Source organism: Charadrius vociferus, unplaced genomic scaffold, assembly GCF_000708025.1.
Source record: "Charadrius vociferus isolate BGI_N301 unplaced genomic scaffold, ASM70802v2 scaffold862, whole genome shotgun sequence".
Lineage (NCBI taxonomy): Eukaryota > Metazoa > Chordata > Aves > Charadriiformes > Charadriidae > Charadrius > Charadrius vociferus.
The window spans coordinates 869,229-887,666 of NW_009647209.1; the positions used below are offsets into that span (position 1 = coordinate 869,229).

The following is an 18,438-nucleotide window of genomic DNA, read 5'->3' on the forward strand; positions in this document are numbered from 1 at the left end:
CCTGCTGAAAACCAAGAATACAGACCTGAAAATCTTTGAATGGTAATAGCAACACAGTTTGCCAAGTTGCTAGAGACTAGAATAAAATAACCTCATTTCATAAAGAAACTAGTTGCATACATTTCTTATTGAGATCTATGGGAGCTATGGATCACTGGCAGGTACTGTCATTTACATAACTGACTTCATACACTCAAAGTTGGAAAATTTGTCACATATGCATCGGCAGGTTCAGTTTTTTCCCATTTGGAAGATTATGCCATTTGCACTCCTCTGTGCAATATATAAAGCTATAGGCGTAATTTTGTAGGCTATTCTGTTGTAAGTGACTTGTACACACTTGAAAGAACCTTTTAGTTCTTCCTTGGTAAAGTAACTCCATGTCAGAAAGTAAAGAAATAATGTATTCGATATGATATGTTCAATTTTCAGGTAGAGCAAACAGACGTTATAAGTACATGCCAGAAGGAACCCTGTCAGATGTAGATCCTGAAAGCCTATAGGGCAAGGCACATGGTTTTTCAAAACTGTAACATATTTACTTCTGTTGGTTATTACTGTTCTAATATTAGTCTGTGTCTTCTGTTAAATCATGTATAAAGCTATTTTATGGGACCGTTGTTCCATGGGCTGCCTTAAGTTAGGGACCAGTTCGGAGAAAAAAATTGATGCTAGGCAATTTTATGAGAGTATGAATCAGATGTAACTTCTGGATCTAACAGAACTGAGTTATTTACAGAAATGAATTAGCTTCAACTCTTTCCTCACAACTCAGTTCACATCAATGATGTGGGGTTTTTCCTTTAATTTGCTAAGAATAAGAAGAATCAGTGCAGATTTCGTGATATCTACTTATGCTTTACTGTAATTTCTGAAAGCCAAAACCAAACCAGAAATCATAACTACAGTCTCATTTTGCACAGTGAGGTCTCTACTTGCTCTGTCTAAATGCAAGAGCAAAAATATAGGCAAACAAGTTGTATGATAACATATGCATATATAGTTTTAAATTACATTAGAAACATAACATACAAGTTAGACATCATCAACAGAAAATCTTATCTCAGTCTCTCTGTTTGTCCTTCTTTCTCCCCCTTCCTTGCCCCTATGCCTGCTGGTAAATATAAATTACAAAGAATGTATAAAATAAATAACTTCAAAAATTCCCGGTTGAATATATAGTTCTACTAATCAATGTTGTGTAATCTCATTCAAGTCAATTACACTATGTGGTGTGAATGCCTTCCAACCACATTCTGATGACAGCAGCTACTTTAATTTTCTGTGGCACTTTATGGTTTCTGCTTGTCATGGTAGATGTACCATTTTGTCAATATTGAATCAAGAAACAATTAAACTTCATGAAAACATTCAGGACTCCATCCTCAGCTGGTAAAAATCGGCTCTAGTGGATGCAGTCAATCCATGCTGATGCACAGCAGCTGCATATAGAACTGCGAAAGTTTAGTCCAAAGAAAAGATGACAGAAGTTAACCAGGTATCCATCGTGTCATACTGCAATTGATACAATACACGTTTGGTTATAATGAGGACTAGCACAAGATGTAGTTAATGTGCATTTCATTTATTCTTACTAGTATTATCTGATGAAAATACTAGTATATAATGAAAATACTAGCATTGGTGGTGGTTGTAGATGGAAAGTGGAGTGTAAAGCCACAAAAGAAGATATGGTTATCCATAAACACACATGATGACATACTTAAACTATTTTATTTATTTATTTCAGGTAGCTAATCAGGTTGTTCAGGCTCTACTTACTCAAAAGGTAAGTTGTGCTTTGGGTATTGTGATATAACTTAAAACTTGCAGATGTTCATTGTTCATTTGAGAGATGCGTATTCTTATATCGTATACGTTTTTAAATGATGTTCACACATTTAATTACGAGGGCTGCCACATCAGGCCCAAAGTCAAGTTTTTTGTAATCCAAGTGAGTAAAAATCTGTGACACTGTACATCTTTAAGGCTTGATCATATAGGACCCATATCCAGTTCTTATTGTTTACCTATATTAAGACAATAACATCTGAAAATCCTTCCTCCAGATGGTGATTTTTCCATTCCTTAACCACAACAAGTTCTGTCACTCCCACAGTCCATTCCTGTGGGACATAGAGCAGCTAAATTACAGTGCATGTCAATAGCTGGCACGCTCACTCACATTCCGTGGAAGGAAAGACTTCCTGGTGTGGGCCTGTGCTCCCCTGAGTAAAAGAGAAGGCTCTGGGTGTAGAGTGGGGATTCAGCTACTCTACTTGGGGATTTTGTCTTAAAAAAGCTTTTGATGTCCTCCTGCTCCGTTCTGGGTAAACAAGAGAAGTACTGCACAGGCAAAATTCTTGTAGGGTGATTGCAAACCTCACAGAATGAAAAGATTCATTATGGCTTCTATAAAGGTCTGTGCTGGATCAAGCCATGTCTGAAATTTCCGTTCACACTTCAAATGCTTGGATATGAAGTATGGTTGTTTCAGACAGAACCTAGTGGGAGCAGTAAAATTAAAAATTAGCTTCCTAAAATGAAGAATTGATCTGGAAAAAAAGATGGAATTCAACAGAGAGAAAAGCAGGGTAATACATATAAGCAGAAATAAATAGCTGTGCGGAGAGGATAGGGAATAACTGGTAGGACAGTTCTACAGATAAGTGGTCTTTAAGTTGAACGTGATTCCATGATGTCTTCCTTTTGAGAGGAAAAAAAAGGACAAACAAAATACAAAAATCAATAATAATAAGCTACGAACCCTTCAATATTCATGAGATGATCCTTTGTGAGATCTAGACCACTTGACAAATGTGGCATTATTAAAATGCTTTGGATCATTTAGCTTTAAAAAGACGAGTCTGAAAAAGACATAAATACGGTCTTTCAGTGCAGATAGTGCAAAGAAGAATATAAACTGTTTTGTCTACACTGAATGACAGGACAAGAAATAATGTTCTTAAAATGCAGCAACAAACACCAAGTTAAGATAATCAAAAACCTCTGCCACGTGCCCAAAAGCTTTCTGGATCCAAATATAGCAAAGTACTGGAATAGATTTTGAGGACTGGCTTCCAAGGCCTCCATCATGGGCAGCATCCAGAAGAGCCGAACACCCCCACAAAGGGGACCAAGGGTGACAGCAGGGCAGGCAGGATGCTGAGCCCCAGGTGTCAGGGTCAGGCCTGGAGGCAGTGATGAGGGTTACCCTGGGTCCTGTTTTCTCTGGGCGAGTCCATGGGGAGGAGGCAGGCCTGAGAGAAGCCAAGCCACGGGGTCAGGACGCAGCTCAGGATCAGGGAGGCGGAAGGCTGGGTGTGAGCATAGCTGCAAGGTGGCTGCTGCGCAACTCGGGTGTGAACAAGGTAACCTTGAACTCTACCAACTAAACGCCTAAAAGCGGGGGGTGTGCTCTCACAGCAGGATAGAGAAACTTCCGCACCTATAACCATCTGCACCTAAATGAGCAGTAACTAGGTGCAGAAGGTTGCATTTGGCTATCTGCGCATCAAGGAGAAGGCTCCTTACTGGGCGGATTTTTTGCGAATTAATTTTATGACATTCTGGATAGATTCAAAGATGCACAAGGAGATACTCTGACCCCATTAAGTCTGCTCTTGGATATCCTGTCCTGAAAGACAGAGACGTCCAGGTGACCTGTAGGTGAGTGATGCAACTCTGGAGGGTGCAGTTGCCCATTGTATAGATAACATGTTCCTGTGGCCCAAGCTAGCATCAGGAATCCAGAAGTAATAAAGTTCCCTAAACCTCTTCACCTGACAGCTGTGGCCACAAAACAGCCATACAGCTGTTACCACAGGTTGGGGTTGAAAGTGTCATTGTTCAATCCCATGGTTTTTTGATGCACAACAGAGCTTTTTACTCTAGAAGAGGGATATTACTTTACAGCAATTGGAAGTATTGTAGCTTGGAGGTGATTTGTGCAAACCACGGCATATGGGGAGCCTTGCACTGTTGCTGTCTGTGCTGTATTACTCTTCCTGTACTCTGTATACACATATGTCTGTATGGTCTGTGTATCGTCGGGGGACTGCAGTCTGCAGACCTATTGCTGTAACACCTTTTAGAAACATAACTTCAGCTATTTTTAAAAAAATCCCAAATCTGTGTTTCAATACAGCTTAAATGGAAATGGAGGCATTTTCTCATATTAATATGCACAAAAACCTCATACACATTTTGTAATATAAAGCCATATGTGATTAAATACTTACCAGAGGGTTAATCTCAATATATTGATCTCTGTTTTGGGAATGTTATGGTTGTTTCCTAAATGAAAAGAGGAGTTTCCTGAGTCCCTTTGCAAAGGCGTCAGACATTTTGATGACTACCTACTTTTTCGGTAATGAATCCTCCCAAACCCATGGGAACCAAGGAGTTCATATGGATACAATAAAAACAGATTTGAATACATTTAATAAAGTGACTTACTTAGTATTGACAGGATTTAACACCTGCTTACCTATTACTGAGTAACAACAGCTAATTTAATATCCATAGAAAGAGGAAAGAGGGTACTCTTCTAAATGCTAATGAATATTAACTGTTACAGTGCTCCTGACACCATTCATACAAGTCCTTTTATAAGAAAAGACAGGAACACAATAGCATACAATAAAGAGGAAATTGGACTCCTCACACCAGTCCCAAATAGGTAGATATCGGAATCCAAATAGTAACTAGTAAACAGATAAATCTACCGTCGTGCAGCTAAGCAGTAAGACAGAGCCAGTCATGCCACAGTGAGATAACATACCTCTGGGGCATAGTGAGACATGAAGAAAAGCTGAGAGCTTTCAGAAAATGGAGAAGAGTGGTTTTGTACAGTAACGCACACTACGTAGGCTTTGCTGTGAATTTGAAATTGTCCCTCAAGGACTAATTTTTGTTTAAATTAAGTACATGCTGGAATGTAACGAATAAAGCATTGTGTACTCGCCAGTATGTGGAAAGACTGTGATTCCACCGAGAGATTCTGGTGACACAAATTGAGTGAGCAAAGCTTGAGTGATTTATCAATGTCACTGAAACCTTGAAATGGAATTACAGTCTTAAATGTGCACTTTTCAAGTATATAATTTGTTACAATACATACAGAATTTCTCTAATATGAGAGGTTGGGGTTTTTTTACTGTGACTATGGAGAAACTCTATTAAATTGAGCTTTGTGCTGTATTAGCCACACAGCAAAATTTCATAATTCTATGTAGCAAAATTATATGGATTTTCTACCACTTACTAATAGAAAATTTTACCTCTGGGAAATTTAAGAAGTCAGAAAAACAACAAAATTATTTCAGACAAACCTGTATACTCTGTTACCTACTGGAAGTGTCCATTCTTTCTCCTGCCACCCAAAGACTTCTCATATCACATGAGTGCTGGGAATGGGATTTTTAATTTTTTTTTATTTTCGTGTAAGACCTGGATCAGCAATTTGAAATTTGAGTTACACCATTTAATGAAATTGTTTTGTGATCTGTGTGTCTGCTCTTTGCATATTACCCTCCTCCACAGGAGTACATTCAGGAGAGTACTTTTTTTACTCTGGGTTCTGTATGAAAGCTATTTCCTCTTCATTTTTGTCAATGAGATAAAAAATAAGTGAATTAAGTGTTAAGACAGAAAAAGCATCTTCAGAGGAAGAGCAGCGTATTTCTGGAACATCTGAGGGCATTGAATCCCAGTTTGGAGAAGAGTGAGTCTTATACTGACGAGAAAAAGTAAGAATAGAGAGATGCTTGGATATTACTATTGTGAGAACATAGGAACACCTTAGATATTTGGGAGATTACCATCTTAATAGCTGGTCGTTTTGCCCACAGGAGAGGAATTACATGCTTCAGACATTTGGTAGTTGTATTAATTAGTAAATGTAGGACTCCAGCTTTCTAAACTCAGACTTTGTTTTACCAGAATACTGCTACATTAATGTGCCGCGTTTCTCCTCTGGAGTATGTGTGGCTTTACCATTGGCAAGGTTTATAGCATCTGGGTGGGTAATCTACTGTCTTATATTTCACTTTTTGCAGAAAGTCTAAAGTTTGAAACATAAATCTTATGGTTTTAAAACTGCAAGTTAGGAAGGTTTTGAGCAGAGGCATTGCTAAGATTTAAACTTTTTTACAGTCAGTTTCTGAGAGTAGTTTTTCCCTTTCAGTGCACTTAGTCATGTTGAGATGTTAAAACACTGTTGTAACAGCTAAGGCTCTGTTTTAAATTCTCTGATTATTTGTGAAAGGCAGATAATGATGGGTCTTGATGCTTACAGTTTCCTAATAGAGAGTGCCTTGTGTAAGACCAGAGATAAGAGGTCTCGCTGACAGAAATCAAAGCTTTAGGGCTTTACAAAACATCAAACTCGAGATTTTTGGGGGGTCACGTTGGAAGGCTCTAGCAATTTTACTTGAACAGCCACTTGACAGCCACCTAAAACTAATATGAAGAAACTATCAAGAGAAAATAACTGCATTCATTCAGTAGTACCATAAAGTGATATATACTATATGCATAAAAAGATGTTTACAATTTTCTGAAAGTCTCAAGATGAGCTTGTTTTATTTTGTGTTCACCTCTTATAACCTCAGTGCTGGTTACAGTGGAGACAAGAGCAACTGTAGGCAAGAATTTAAGCTACATCTGACTATAATTTAGTTCTCTGAGTTGTTTTCTCATACAGCTAGGTCATCATGTTGCTAATGGTATTGACAGGACAGCATATGGGGATCCAGAGGCCTGTTTCTCCACCTTCATATGGTGAAAAGTAGTATCAGCTAGGCAATACCACAGGGCAGCAACTGTCCTAAATTTAAAGGAATATGGGAAAGTATTTTAGAGATTTAATTTTTTTTTATATATATATAAAGCTAGATATGGTTGCAGCTTATTATTTTCACATGCAAACTTTATTAGAAGACCGCTGTTCCTGATTTTTGAAGCCCTCACACCTCAAAATGGACAACTGCACAAATTATGCTGAAAGTCTGAGTGTCAGGCTCTGCTCCTTCTCCAAAATCTTTTTTCTGATAGAATCCGGTATTCCATCAAGTGGCCAGGAAAAGCAGGTCTTACGTTGTAGATAGATTATTTGCTGTATCCGAAAGCCATGAATGGCTTGTTCATGATGAACCTGACTCAGCCTTGGCTAAAAGACTTGCATCTTTCAGTTTTGACGGTAATGTCCTGTGCCTTAAGATGCAGAGGTTTTACACTCTCCCTCTGCTTCTAATGGCCTATTTTAAGGCTTTTTAGTACCTCATGTTGGAAATGTCAGGCAGGATCATATTACCACATGTATCTGGTGCATCATCTTCCTATGGCCCAGCCAGCTCTACAGTGGCAAGTTTCAGTGGGGAAGATCCAGAGCATCCGCAATATGCCAGCCAGCAATGCTGACTTGGTTATTCCCAAAAAAGCAAGGAGGGGATCAAACTTCAGAAGAGTACCTTGAAGGCACAATGCCACTTTGAACTTCTTCCTGGTTTGGTATAGCTTATCCTTTTTTCCTTAGCTTATACTTATTACAATATTCATATCTTAATTGCTGCTTTCTGCTTGTTGTTGGCTGAAAAATGAAACACATTGCTAGCAAAGTCACTTTTTATACTAACAGAAAACTCCAAAAGGATGTGTCAAGTAACTACTGTTTCTCGTTACAAGATTTTTTTAATGTTATCCTGGGATGATCAAACAACCAGAGAAAATGAAGTAGCAATTTTTCTAATTTATACTGTTGTAAAAGTTGTGTATGTATTTCTTCTTAGGATCTGACATTACTTAGAGCTTTTTAAGTGCTTCTGTTACCTGCTTTCTAATCTTACTAATTACCCTTGTGCTGCAGGATCTGAGGGAGGAATGTATAAAGCTGAAAACGAGAGTTTTTGATTTGGAACAACAGAATCGAACATTAAGTGTGCTTTTCCAGCAGAGAGTCAAACCAGCTTCTGACCTCCTTCTTCAGGTAGGAAATGGCCTTCGCAGAAAGCAAGCTATGAGCTTTATATTTCTCGCAATTATAAAATATTTTTGTGCTTTTTAAGGTCATGTCAATAAGCGGGAAATGACAGTTGATTGATTTAATATATTAGAAGAATATGTGCTATCTGTAATCTGATACCATTGAAACTGAAAGTGTATGCCAGTGAGCTATGACTACATATTATGTGCAAATGTGGAGAAAGGAGCACACCTGCAGAGTAACTTGCTTTTTTAGGTGCTTCTTCACTATGATAAATGGAATGATATGGGGTCATTATCCCTCTGCAGGGGAGAAGCTTGGATTCCTTAACATTCTGCTTGATGGTGAACAGTGTAATTTCCTGTGAGAAGACAGCCCATTTATTTAACTTTTGCCGTATGTGTTACAAGGACTTAAGTACATCTTCACAGGCTTAGAGTGATTTTTTTTCCCAACGTTTTATGGGAGCATATAGCTGAGAAACCAATTGACCCATCTCCCACTCCTTTGCCGTTCTGGAATAATAAGAGATGTTTCAGTATCCCTTTTCATTTGCCAACGTCCATTATTGTGAATGAATCCATTGCTTTGTCATCCTTTTGTAGAAGTAGAATTGCTTTGCAGAAGTTCCAACCAATCTCACCATGATCTTGGAGAGCAGTAAATGAGGACTAATTAAAACTTTGTCATTTTCTAACAATAGGGCAAATTGTGGTTTTAGCAATATATGTTATTTCTTATTAGAGAAAAATCATTTAATTTTGGAGGAGAAGTTTGGGACATGTCAGCTAGGTAAGTGATATTAAATGTGTATCTTATTTAAATCCTCTGATGCTGTGCACCTGTATCTCAGAGTAAAATTTGGCCCTTGCACTGATGCTCAACAGCTGAGGGTTCCTAACTCTCATCAGCTTGGGATGTTTATTGAGGAAACCTGGTCTGCTCACCAACTGGTGCTTAAAGGTGTGGGAATCTCCACGGTGAGGGCAAATAGCTATACTTACTGTGAAACTGCAAAGCACAGGCAGAGTGCTGCCAGGTCATCGTCACAGGGATCTAGGTTCTTGCGTTATCCTCAGGTTCTTGTTCTGTCTCTTGATTTTGGGTTGATTTAGGTATTGCTAGGTCAGGACCTGCTCTCTTCTGATTTCTTCTCCCTTGCGCCCTGCTTTCATTCCTGTTTGTTCATCCTTTGTAGACTCCTGTGTAGGACTGATTTTTCTTTATCCATTCAGAGTTTCTGACACATCCACCACATCCACCAATAAAGGTCCAAAGCATGGACCTTTATTGCTAACATCTTCTGCTTTTGACAGTCGCATCATCTATTCCGTCTTTCCGTCTTTCTTTTTTCCTGTTTCCAAAGAGTCTGACTCTAGTCTATGTTAGTATTGGGTTAAATTGCACAGAAGTCATACATGGCACATTCTTCATTACAGATATGGCTCTTCTTCCCAATTCCTTGTGTGGCAGCAATAAAGCGAGGTTATTCCAAGAATGTTATAGAAGTGTTAGATAGCATCTGAAAAGTGAGATCAATGCTTTGGCTTGAGTGCCTTGGAACTGGATTTTGTGACTGCTGTGAAAGAAGTTGAGAGAGATGAACCTGCATCAAATGGAAGAAAGAACCAAATGATCTTGCACGTTTTCCTGAGGGCTTCAAACTATTTTGCATCATTGTTCCTGCACAGTTTGGCAGGAACTAATGTGTATAGATTTTTTTCCCCCCTTTTCAGTTGCTTTGTCTTTATTGGCTGCAGTGAAAAGAAAGTTAAGATCATTTGCGAAGTCTAGGTCTCCCAGACAGCAGCGAAATGTGCTTTTAAGTCCCTGAAAAAAAAAAAAAAAGTCAACAGATTTTAACTCCCTTCAGAATAAAAGAGTGGAAAAAAAGGTGCAGTGAACATCAGAAAATTAAGAGCTTCTGTTAAAACACTTCATATGTCATTTTTACAAAAAAAAAACCCAAAACAAACAGTAAATTTGTTTCCAGAAATTTATTTATCCTCTAACTTTTCTTCGGACTTGAATAAATGGTGTGTAGTCTGTGATCTTGCAGTCTGAGATGTGAAATCTGAAGAAGAGTGTTTCCTTAGGACTGAAATTAAGCAAATATTGTTGTGTGCCTGCATAGAATTGAAACACAGTTTGGATTATGTCTTAGAAATGCATACATCCCAGATTTAGAGCAGTAGCTAAATATTTGTTTAAATCTGTCACTCTACGGAAGAGTACTAAGTATGTGGTTACGGACATTCCTGTTAAATCATGACCCTAATTAAAGTGAATGGGCAAATACGGCTAACGGGAGGCGTGTACGTGGTGCTAATTTCACCTTTCCTGTACTGTCTGATATAATACAGTTCAATTTTTTTACATGTTGATCTCATCCTGGGAGCATTCACACTCAGTAAAATGAAAAATCTTGAAGAATGCTGCAGAAGAGTGTATAAGCTAAAAATAAATACTATTTGTTACTTATTCTGCATATCAACTTCTGTGATCTGATTGTATATTATCATCAAATGATTCTGTAATTGACATTAGAAAACTCTTTTATTAAAGAATAAGCTTATTTTAAACCATAAACATTCCTGACAACTTAGATTTCAGAAAAACAGATTTCTTTTATAAAAAAAAAAAGATTTCACCATTGCCCTAGGTTTTTTGTCTATTTGATTCTAAGCAAATAATACATGATTCAGGTGTGTCCATCTTAGAAATCAGATCATTCACATTTTTTTCAGTTAAGAGATTGGTACCAGTGTTCTGAATTTGAATGCTGAATAATGGCCCTCATACTGAACCAATTGCACTGTGTTGTTTTTCCACATGCTTCTCACGCAGATCATAAGAAAAACTGATTGCTATCAATTTGAAAAAAAATAAAAATCATGTAGTAAGGTTTTCATGACTGCTTCAGGAATCCTTCACTGTAAAACTATTATTAAAAGTATTACACTTCCATGCGTTTACAAGAAGGGTAAGTACTCATGAAATCAAAGGGCCTAACAGTATTTTAAAAGAAATATGCATGTTTTCTTGAGGCATGTGATTATGTATATTGCCATATAAGTTCTTTGCTACTAGAAATTCTGGTGTGCTTACAGCTTGTAGGGAGAGTGACACAGAGCATATGTCACTCCTGCCATAAAAAGATTAAGTAATGCTGATGCAAAATGTAAGGAGCAAAAAAGAGATGACAAGTTTGTTGGTTGGGTTTTTTTGTCACCTCTTCCGTATCGTAGATGATGTTAAGAGCTACTCTCTCTTCCTGGGGATATTCTTCCTAGCTGAAGGGTGTGCTTTACTGAGCTGGTATTAGAGTAGGTAAATAAAGAGGAGCCTGGTCACCTACTTTTTAAATTTTATTTTATTCAACCAATCTCTCTTCTTAAAATGAAGAAGCCTCGGAAAAGTGTTTCTGTCTAAGCACCATCTGAGGAAGAGCAATAGTTTTAGTTAAAAACTAGCGCAGAGGAGTAGCTTCTGCCCAAGCAGCCTTCATTTTCTTCAGTTAATGTGGTCACTAAAAAGAGATGAAATTCTGCCTGTCATAGCAAGAGAGGTTTGGGAAAAGAAAACCAGGAACTCAATTTTAGTGAGCCACCTTGTATTTCATCTGTCAGTGGGAGAAATAGTTGGGAATAATAGACTTAAGATTTAAAACTGGGTAAAGAAAAACTGTTCAGAAGTGAAGAAGGAAATTTGTGGGGTGATACACAGAACGTTGCTGAAGGGATGAGATAAATCCAAAGAGAGGATACAAGAGTAGGAATAAGAAGCCTTAGATGAAACTTAACACTACGGCTTTGCCCATGGCCATGTATAGCATCTATGAAATATTTTTAAATGTAAATGTCAATATCACTGCATTTCTGTCTTTGCCTTCTTTTTTCTAAATGATGCAGTGTTTTCTTCAAAGAAACTGAACTACTAAAATCACAACATTACAGAGTTTTTCCACTTCTTAGCTATGTTGTCTCACAGACTTGTTTTGACTTTGATCGGGTGTCGGATGCTCAGTATTGAGACACAGATCTTTTCACAGATCTTTTCCTTCTAGTTAGCTCTCTATTTCCACTCCTACCGGAAAATATAACTAATGACATTGAACCTGATTCTGATATTACGTGTTACATTTTTACAACAGTGATGACTTGTATAAAGTTACTGAAGATAACAGGGGTCAGGGTTTGCCTTCTTATAGATATGGTAGTAATTTGTTTATATTATGTATCTCTGTTTACATAAATTCAATGTGTTTGTAAGCTGAATACTTCCCATGGAGGAAGACTTGCTTTAACTTTTCACCCAGAATTTTGCTGTCACAGTATTTTTTAAAGCATGCAGGGAGCCTTCAGTGAAATGTATCAACATTTATTGAGTTGATTTATTTGATTAAATAAGTAATAAAATTTTCATAGTTGGAAAAGTATAAAATAATATTTCTAATCATAAGATTTACAGTATCTCTGATCCTAAACTATATTTTGATTGCTGTTTTATTTCCATCATAAAAATTCTACTTTATCAACTCCAGAACAAAGCAGGGAGGACTCTCGAAGCATCAATTTTCTCCTTGTGTTTCTCTGGCTAGATCAGTTTCATTTATTACTTGTGGACCATCCACATTGTTTAATTCTATGTCTAAAATTTTGCCTAGAATGCTGCAGCACAGTCCACTGAATTCTCAGAAGGTCAATTTAAATAATAACTACTTTGTTATAACTGCATTGATATTAGCTCTTTTAATAACGTGACAACTGTGTCCTGACATATGAGATAGAGTGTAGCTGTACATACTTAGATGGGAACAGTTGTACAACTTATCAGGAAGGGGTAAATTGCACCAACGACATTATTATATATGGGAAGAAAAAGAGGACAATTAATTGCCCTAACACCTGACAAAAGGAGATGGAATATCTGGCCTCAGAGTCCGACCTCTGGTTCAGACATCGTTAGACATTATGATGTCTGAAAGCAGAAGGTTAAAAGTGAAGTTGTATTGCTCTACAGCAATCAAATATATGAAATGTGTAAGTATTTCGAAAGTAAGTAGCTGAGGATTTGAAATTAAGACTAAAGATCATCACATACTGTTAGAAAACAGTTTGTCAGCAGTCCAAAGTATATTTAAATAACTGGATCGTTATATGCTGAGCAGCAGCATAATTCCCATCTGACAGAAGTCCTGCCTTGTGCCTTTGGGCTCTTCAGAGAGCAGGCAGACTTGAGACCAAGATCAGCAAATTTTATTTGAGGTTTTGAAACTCCTGCAGTTGACCTGCTTATTTTCTTACTTCACGTTTGTTCCTTTGTATCCATCGGATTATCAGGGAACTCTTACTTGCAAATCTTCTGAAAAGTTCCAGCTTCAGAACACTTTCCTTTTCTTCTCAGTAAACATATAAATATAAATCAGATGTCACAGTATCTGTAGTGATATTTACTTACTCTGCAATTGGGACTGGTGGCTTGAAGGAGAAATTAATTTCAGATCTGCTAATTGTTTCAGCAGTAGTGGAAAACTTAAAAGTTATGATGATCTCAAGGGCTGCATCAACAGACAAAAAGGTAATCACCTAAATTTATAACATATTTGAGCTATATTAATGCTTAAACTAATACATGAAACTTTATCCAAGAATTTCATTGCCAGTAGAGCACCTACTAAGAAGTGAGGTGATGTTTTTTACACCATTTGCAGTTCTCAAAAGATTTCAGGCTGTAGCCCTGCTGGAGTGCTTACTCCAGATCAAGGCTACCAAATTACTGTCGTGAAGATCCTGTCCCAAGAAAGAGCATCCAGTCTTGTAGCAGTGAGAAATTATAAGAATGCTTCTGTGTGTCAGAAATCAAGATAGCGATCTACTAAGGAACACTCAAAGATTTTTGAGACTTTCAAGAACAAATTAAAGGAACATTTCTTCATGCAAAGATGCTGATGCCATTATTTCCAGTCTTGCATGATCTCAGTAAACTGGTACCTTACTTTCTATTTGTCATGTCCTCACTCACCAATAACATATGAGAAGACAGAAATAAAAAGCTTTGAATCTCTGTATTTCATCTCATCTTAAATCCTCAACATGTAATAATACATTATAAACCATATTTCTTACTTGCCCCGTTTGCAGCTCCAAATATATGCTGAAGAAACATTACAGAAATAAAGTGTTCATGAGAGCCTGCTGGTTAGATGAATGGGTGGCCAAGGTCAGTGATGAGAGAAGGAAAGGAAATAGCCCCCTCCGAAGAAACTCCATCTAACCTCCCTAAGCTGTATGACTTCTAGTTTTGAATGAACAGCAGCAGCATAATACCTGACAGAATTAGGCTGGATATCTGATATCCAGCCAGCTCGGGAAGGAGGCTCTGAGATAAGCAGATTTTTGGGAGAGCACTGAGAATCACTGGATGTCATCCGCAGCAGTGGCTCTCTACAGGCCAGCACTAGTCACAGGGGCTTATGCTTCTAAGTATGTAAGTCATGGCCACGATGTGTAGACCTCCAAGAAGCTTTGTGACATCCCTTGAGTGAAATGGCCGAGGCGGCTTTTCTTGTCCCTCAAGAATACGGAAGAATCCTGACATGCTGTTTCCTGACTAGGGCAACTATAAAACTTCCATTCTTAAAATAAAACATTTGCCAAAATTATTTGCCGGATCTAAATCTAATTCAGGATCACAAACATTTTTGCTATAGACTGTGGTGTGATGTATGAGAAGAGAGGTAGGGCATTATCCCTCACAACATTTAAAATTCAAGCAAATAAAGCACAGCTAGACGTTCAGTGGAGAACAGTATTTTATTATGAGGGAGTTACATCCACTGACCTGACAGGTCTGCTCCATCTGTAATTTGTGCTTTGGTGATCTCTCTTCTTGTCAGACTGTTGTCCCTTATTTCAGCACCTCAATTCTTACCAATTTGCTCTCAAATAAAAAGAAAATATTAACTAAAGCTCACTAGGCATGTAGTTCTGATGAGAATGATAATGATTTTAAAAGGAAATTACCCCCAACTGCTAGAATTTCACATGTCCGAGTACTTTAACTAGCCTTGAGAAGTTCTGAAGAAAAGCACTGAAAGACTTACCATATCTACACAAACATGACATTTCACGATACAATTTTAAATATATAATTTTCAGACACCAAGTATAAAAATGAGCTTTTTCCATCATCCTAATGACAATAAATTGTCAGAGAGATACCAAAACCAGTAAATCAAATGAGCAAATAATCTTTAGGGAATATGCAAGTGATCTTTGGTGAAGCATTTATGAATTATTTTGTCTGAGTAGAGCAATATTTTTTTAAGTTCTGAAGGAATATACAGGCATTGTTCTCAAGAGCAAAGATGGTCTTTCAGAATAAGCACATGTGAAGAAAACCATGGGGCTGTACTGATGTGACGGGTAGTAACAAAAAAAGTAAGATTTTACTGCCTATTTTTTAGACAAAGAAAAATAAGCAACTGACACTGGGTGAACCATAGATTTCTCTTTACTTTATGCATAGATTTTTATTATCAGTGGTGATACACATGATGGCAGGAATCCAATATGGCATTTGAAACCCTAAGCAAGTATGTGGGCAGACTCATTAAGTACTAGAATGTTTTTCAGGGTTTTTCCTATTATTGTGTACACTCCGTATGACAGTAAATCTAAGAAAAAAGGAAGGAGTTCCGCAATAGGAAATACTGTTGCTGTATTCCTTTCCAGACTTGCCCTGTGCTTCAGACTTCTAATAAGCATTAAAAAGATGTGCCTTTTTATTCCATGCAGTTGTATTTAACCTATACCAATGCTTAACCTCTTGGATGCTCTTTCAGCCTGTTCTGTTTGCTGAATGTGTTAGCAAGATGTATTAGCAACTTATGTATGGTCAAAGTGTAAGTACAGAGCCTGGTTAGAGGCAGCCTTTATTCTAAGTTGTGAACTTTGTGAAAACTCTATGAGCTACTTATGTGTTTATGTTTTGTATGATGAACAGGTTCATTTGTTTGTCTCATGTTTCTGGGTTTGATGACATTTATAGTTTTTCTTGTAATGTATTTGGTGCATTTAAGTCAAGAGTAATTCATTCAGGCTTCCTTTCTAAATGTAAAAATCTTTCTCACTGGCATTCTGATAGCAAAAATTAGCATGGATTTGTTCTCATGTTATCACAGTATGTGATGTAGTACGTGCAAGACATGTTACATATAAGAGTGTAAGTTCATGTCATTATGTCAGCCTTTACAGACTCCCCATTTTGCATTTCACAGTGGAATAAAATAGTAGCCACTGTGTGCCCTGCTTAAATACAATATGCACAAACAACAGGTGTGCTAGATAATTGTTTTCTCATCATGGTGCATATTTCACACTCCATAACTCTCGAATGAAATACCAAAAGAATGCATAAAATTAAATGATTCAAAGATTTAGAGGGCTTCTTCTTGTTGTGGTAAAATGGAAATCCATTTGAATTCTAAAGCAGTATAGAAATATAACCATTATTATTACAGATGTGTCTTTTACTTCTTATTGCACTAATGGAGCTATGTAGTTTGGTTTTGTTTTCTTAAGACTTCGAGACTTAAATGAAAGGTAGCTGCAAAAGTGTGTATATATGAAACAAATAGCAATGGATAAAGGATTAATTCCATCTGTTATTACATCCAATACATATAAAACTTCATTTATATTTTACTTTATAACTGTGGCTTTGTTACTATTATTTAAGTGTAGTGACATTTGCAGACATGAAGCAATATGGAATTATGGCTCTGTTTCTTAAAAGTAGGCATGCCAATAAGTACTCTACTTGCTAGCATTTAAGCTGTTCAGATTATGTCAGGTCAGTGTAATTGGCTAGTAATTTTAAATTATACATTCCATCAAATGAATCAAACTAACATTATGCTAAGTGGGTTTTAGCACATAAGATTATTCAATAGGTATTTTCTGTGGCCATCTGTTATGAAAAGATTAATTTTCCTGTGATATACTTTGTATGTTTTGTATACTCACATGGATACCGTGCATAGAAGAAAGGGGTGGTAATTAGAATAAAAAGCTATTCATAATGAATCATAAAACACCTACTGAAACAACCCCATCTTTTAGTATTGAATTTTACTAATGCTCTCCTTTGTTTCCCAAATGACCTATCTTCTTTAATGATGGTTTGGATACTGGTAAGATTCAAATCCTCATTCAAAGGCCATGACACTATTGACTAAATCTCTGTTGACTTCGCTGAGAATGTGAAATACTGTATTGCAAGATAAAATCAGCACGAAGGTGCTCACTGAAACTGAAGAGTCCATTAGTGCCTTAACTCTTAAATTACCATCTGCGTATCTCTCTTGATAAGGACAAGCTAAAAGGAAAAGTTACCTTTGTCATTAAATCTTTAACAATGTGATATTGACAGGCTTGAGTCTTTCTGTATTTTTAGCATTTTTAGATTGCATTCATGCTCATTTCTTCCTCTGGATGGGAGCAAGCTGTGTTTCATTAGTCAATAGCCGATGTCTGGGTGCAGGGAGGAGCACTGGTTTGTCCGAGTCCTGTGTGCATTACAAGGGCATCTTCAGCATCATGAATTAAATTCTGTCGTACTGCATTAAAAGTATGGAAACCAGACTGCCAAACTAATGGCATCTTGAATTAATATCAGTGCTTTAAAAATCTCAAATATACGCCCACTCTTCAGTTCATCTCTCTGGTATACAGTTTCAGAGATAACTACTTAATTTTGTAGTGTTTTGAGTCTAAATTTTTATATTCAGTCATAATTTAAAAGTAGAAATGCTCCCTCTTTTTTTAAAGAGAATATCGTATTACTCTTAATTCTGTTTTTTTCTCTAAATAAGCCTTGTGTACTTTTCCTGTACAGTAGATACAGGCACCAGCACAGGTCTAGGCACAATTATGGAGCGTGAACATGAATCAGAGATTAGCACTGTATTTTAGAGGCTCACTTAAATTTATTCCACTAAACGGTCCTTAAAAGATCTTGACAATAATTAGAAATATGGGTACTCTCAGCTCTGTTGCCAGTCTTCACTAGTTCATGGGGGAATAACAAATGGAATTAACCTTTAATTTAGGTCTTTACGTCCTTCGTGCACATGGGACCAGACTTTCAGGTGTTCAGGCATTGTGCTGAGCTCTTCTGAAAATCTGGCTACTTATTTGGTGCCGAACTGGGAGCTGACCCCTTTTGAAATTCCTATATAATACCTCCTAAGCCCTGCTTTTATCTACCGTGAAAAAGCAATCTATCCACAGGGGCACAGATTCCTGATCAAATGTTGGCACCGCTTCTTCTGAGCGCAGACAGCTGCCGAAAGGGTCTGCAGCTATCGGCCATCTATGCTCAAGGTAAAGCTCATAGCTGCTTCCAGCCTGGGGGCAGGCTGCCTCTGGTACTGGATGCAGGGTGGGAGA

The 18,438-nt window shown here is 37.3% G+C and overlaps 1 protein-coding gene across 1 annotated transcript in view; it reads left to right on the plus strand.

Moving 5' to 3' along the window:
• The window catches only part of NCKAP5 (NCK-associated protein 5), a 372,018-nt gene that overhangs the window by 275,436 nt on the left and 78,144 nt on the right, over window positions 1–18,438 (plus strand). Inside the window, exons 8-9 of the mRNA XM_009895863.1 lie at window positions 1,751–1,789; window positions 7,868–7,987. Of these exons, the coding sequence (XP_009894165.1) occupies window positions 1,751–1,789; window positions 7,868–7,987 (159 nt within the window). The remainder of the gene's footprint in view (window positions 1–1,750; window positions 1,790–7,867; window positions 7,988–18,438) is intronic.